Source organism: Medicago sativa, chromosome 8, assembly GCF_051527215.1.
Source record: "Medicago sativa cultivar Bolivia chromosome 8, Bolivia_mono, whole genome shotgun sequence".
In the NCBI taxonomy this organism is placed as follows: domain Eukaryota; kingdom Viridiplantae; phylum Streptophyta; class Magnoliopsida; order Fabales; family Fabaceae; genus Medicago; species Medicago sativa.
The window spans coordinates 70,666,106-70,670,477 of NC_140756.1; the positions used below are offsets into that span (position 1 = coordinate 70,666,106).

At 31.9% G+C, this 4,372-nt stretch overlaps 1 protein-coding gene across 2 annotated transcripts; it reads right to left on the reverse strand.

Moving 5' to 3' along the window:
* Window positions 1-315: 315 nt before the first annotated feature.
* Window positions 316-3,841, reverse strand: LOC146901078 (floral homeotic protein APETALA 2-like). Of its 2 annotated transcripts, none has more exons than XM_085732245.1 (10): window positions 2,994-3,841; window positions 2,860-2,885; window positions 2,664-2,694; window positions 2,489-2,576; window positions 2,251-2,396; window positions 2,133-2,177; window positions 1,949-2,040; window positions 1,700-1,833; window positions 1,345-1,554; window positions 316-827 (listed from the first exon to the last, which is right to left on the reverse strand). In XM_085732245.1, the coding sequence occupies exons 1-10, from the start codon at window positions 3,563-3,565 to the stop codon at window positions 615-617; spliced, it is 1,557 nt and encodes a 518-aa protein (XP_085588371.1). In that variant the 5' UTR covers window positions 3,566-3,841; the 3' UTR covers window positions 316-614. The 2 variants fall into 2 exon arrangements, with proteins under 2 accessions (XP_085588371.1, XP_085588370.1); XM_085732244.1 differs by having other exon boundaries at window positions 1,700-1,836.
* Window positions 3,842-4,372: the final 531 nt, after the last annotated feature.

Here is a 4,372-nt window from a genome sequence, read left to right on the forward strand (position 1 = left end):
GATTATTATATATTTTTTTTCATTATACTTTGGATAAATTTATGCAAGTTTAAATCTCAATTAAAACAATCACTTTATTTATCTCTCGATAAAACTCTAGATTATCAGACCATCTTATTGTTGCGGTCGAGGATTAAAACCAAAAAAAGAAAAACTAGATTTGTGTGAAGGATTAAACAAGTCTTGTAAGGAAGAAAGCTATGTAGCATCTTTTCTTTTACTAGTAAACAAAATTTTCAAGACCAATCCCAATCTAAAGAAAATAAGGAACAAATTGACAACCATGAGTGTGTGTGATAGCAATAAATTTCCAAATTAAGAAAATGAATCATAAATACCAATAATACAGAAAAGCAAGAAATCATAGTTATATAACAACACAGAAAATTTAGTCAGAAACCATAATATCTAATTGTAGATATAGTCCGTTTGTTAGTTTGACTCATCCAAACTAAGACTAACGAGTTCCCAATTTAGATTTTTTGTTTTTCCTCTTGCTATCCCTTCTAACATTGCATTCAAATTTTTATAAACTAATAAAATTAAGAAAATAAGGGAAAATTTTAGGTAAGTAGCAACTATGTTTATTTGAATGTAAAACGGTTAAATAGGGATCAAGAGGGTCTCATGAGATTGCGGAGGCCATTTATGTGCTGCCAAGCTTGAGAAGAAGAGGGTGGTCTAATTTGAGGTGGGAATCCTGATGATGCTGCAGCAGCAGTTGCTAAATAATGTGGCCCTGATTGCCATTGTTGTTGTTGATGATGATTGCTTGTTGATAATGAAAGATCACTTCCAACTCGGCTTCCATAGCTGCTGCTGGGAAACTACATTGACCAAAAAAAAATGTACTTACATAAATAAGCACTTAAACAAGAAGAAATTTTGAATATGGAATTGCAATCATGGTTTTAAATGGCAGTTGCAGTCGCGGTTACGCAGTGAACCTTTATATTTTTGAAAAAACTACAGAAAAATGTAGATGATGCGGATGAAATTGTGATTGTAATTCTGTTGTGGAGACCTCAAATCTTTTGTCTTGTAGTTGCGGACTGCAATTTAAAACCATGGTTATGGTACAAAATCATGGTTTTAAATTACTTCATATAACTGCAGTTACGACCACAATGTAAAGAATTTTGAAGTCTCAGCAACCATATTGCAACTACAATTGCTATCGTATTTATGTATATATATATTTTTTGCAATATTTAGAATGACAGCATAATTGCAACTGCGACCACAATTTAAAATCATGCTAATATTTATATTGACAATAAAAGTGGGTGTTTCATGATTTTTTACTATTATGCATGAGGTAAAACAAATAAAGAGAGTACCCACATGAAAATTTGGTGGGTGAGTATGTGCAAAACTTTGAAGCATTTGTGACTGATCTCTAAAAGGAGCATATCTATGCATTTCATTTGATGATGAAGAATGAAGGTGAGTTTGACTTAGCATCCTCAATGCTTCACTCTCTCCATGCAAGTCCCTTCCATATGCTTCAATGTTGTTTGGTCTATTATATGGTTTGGGGAGTATATTCACAAGCTGAATAAAATATCAACAAAGACAAAAAATGTTTAAATATTAGGAAATTGAACAAATGTAAACAGATGAGTAAATAAATAAATACTTAATTCTTTTAAATAATATTATTACACCTTTTGTCAAAAAAAAAAAATTATTATTACACCTTAGGCTTGTTTCCCCCATGCTGCCAATTAGATTGATCAGATGCATGATTTGCTTGAGTGTTATTGATAGGCTTTGAACTTGAATTTCCCAAACTTAAATCCAAATTGTGATCACCACCATTACTTGCTGGTTCTGCTGCATATACATAATGTGAGTAATAATAAAACTAATCAAACTTCTAGTATTAGAAAAAAAATTAATTAATTAATCATATACTATAATTTCATGAGTCCATAACAAAATATACCAGAATTATTAAGCTCGTTGTCATATATGCTTGGATCAAAATTGGTGACGGCCTCTTTACCATTGCATTTTATTGCTGCTTTGTCATAAGCCCTATAGTAAAAAATGACATCTATTTTATTAAAAAAATAAACCTAAAATTAATCATGTTATAACAAAATAGACAACGTAAGCAAAGGTAGTACCTTGCAGCTTCAACCTCAGTGTCAAACAAGCCCAGATAAACGTACCTAGTGAATGAAAATCATAATTAATTAATCATATCATAAAAAAAAAAATTGATGATAAAAAAATATGACATACTTTTTTCCTAAAAATTGTCCCATTCTTGCCTCCCATCTTCCACATTTGTGCAATGTAACACCTCTATATTTAGAGCTTCCTCTTGGAAAACCAGTGCTTTGTCGACGAAGTACATGTACAAACTCTTCTTTTGTCAAATTAGTCATCTATTAAAATGCATTCAACCAAAAAAATTAATTCAATTTCAACAAAGAAAATTCAAAATTTTAAGATAAGATCAATATTTGATCATCATCACCTGCTTTAAATCTTCTTCATAATCTTCAATGTTAAAGTTTATGTCAGCTTCAACTCCTCTAAACTTAATAGCTGCTCTATCATATGCACTACACAAAGTATATGAATTTAAATCTCACATTCCCCATAACTGAAATTAAATAAAATTATGTATATATTATTATTATTTCACTCACCGAGCAGCTGCATGTGCTGTGTCAAATCCACCTATACAAATTTATCCAGACAAAACAATCTATTCAGTCACCAAAAAATCTTAACTCTTGTCTCTACCAAATCATATCCAGCCACAAAAGAAGCAAAAAAAATTTAACCAAAATAATACAACAATTATTCTAAATTATTTTTATGATATGATGATATGATACTTACCAAGATACACTTGTTTTCCACAATCCCTGCAATTATGAGAGACACAAAAAAAGAACCAAAAAAAGAATCAATTTTTTTTAAGGTTTACATTTTTAAGGTAAGGAAAAAAAAAGTAAAAAAAACTAAGAACTAACCATATATGTGATTCCCATCGACCTGTTCTTCTGTAAAAAGTAACTCCTCTATATTGTGAACTTCTTGACCTTGGTCCTCTTCTACTTTTCTTCATAGGTTGTGAAGAAGATGAAGAAGAAAGTTCTACTGATTTTCCACCTCCAAGTGTTTCTGATTGACAAAATTTCACACCTACCCAATGAGCACGAGGAAAACTAGAAGAAGATGAAGATGTTCCATTTCCACCACATGAAGATGCTATAACCATATCATCAGACTCTTGATCCATAGGAAAAAACTGTCTTGTCACAGGACAATTTTCACTGTCTAAGGCATTTTCTTCTTCTTCTTCTTGAGTTACTGAGAAACCAAATATCTTACTGTTTCTTTTCTTCATCATCATCATCATGTCTTTGTTGCTATTGTCTTCTTCTGAATCTTCTTCTATTACTATAGCTGAAGAGCTTGAATTTGAAACAGATCCACCAACCCTTTTTGCTTTATCTTCATCTCCATCTTTGAGTGAAGAACATCCTTCAGATTTTTCATGATCTTCTTTTCTCTTAAAAGGTGAACCATTAAGATCCCACATTTTTTTTTGCAAAACTAGATGATAGTAATGATAATAATAATAACACAAAACTCTTTCATAAAAGAACCAAAACTTTGTTTCTTTGGTTCTTTGGTTTTGAAAGGTAAAAGAAGGTGATTTTGGTTGGTTAAGAATTTTGGGTTTTGTGTTGTTTGTTTGAAAGAGTAGTTGTCAAGTGAAAGAGGTTGAGTGTGATGATGGGAATTGAGTAGAAGAAAAAATCAAACCTAGGACCAGTGAAGAGGTAGGTGTTGCAAAAATGTAGTAAAAGATGTACTCCCTCCGTCCCGGAATAACTGACCTATTTTCTAAAAAAAAGTGTCCCAAAATAACTGACTCATTTCAATTTTCAATACAACTTTCATCATTTCCAATACAATATAACACTAAATAATACTACTTTTATCATTCCCAATACAATATATTCCACTTTCCCCTTTATTTATACACTTTTCTTAATCTGTGTGAAAAACCAAAGTAGGTCAATTAAACCGGGACGGAGGGAGTAATAAAGATCTTTGTTTTCTTCAACTGCCCAATACAGCATAGACGAGGCCAGTTTCAGCAATGTTAGCCGAAAGCATCTCAACTTCACCTTAACACCATTCACTCTCTCTCTCTCTCTCTCTCTCTCTCTCCAACCACTTATGTTGTTTTCTCTCTCTCCTGGTTTATTTTGGTGTAAGTCGATATTCTCCGCGTGTAACTGCATAGACTAATCACTCGAGTCTTGTAGGATTCAAACCAACGACAAACTCTTCAGAAAAGTTTTAAAGTTATTGCATGCCTAAAGTTTGATTCAGATCC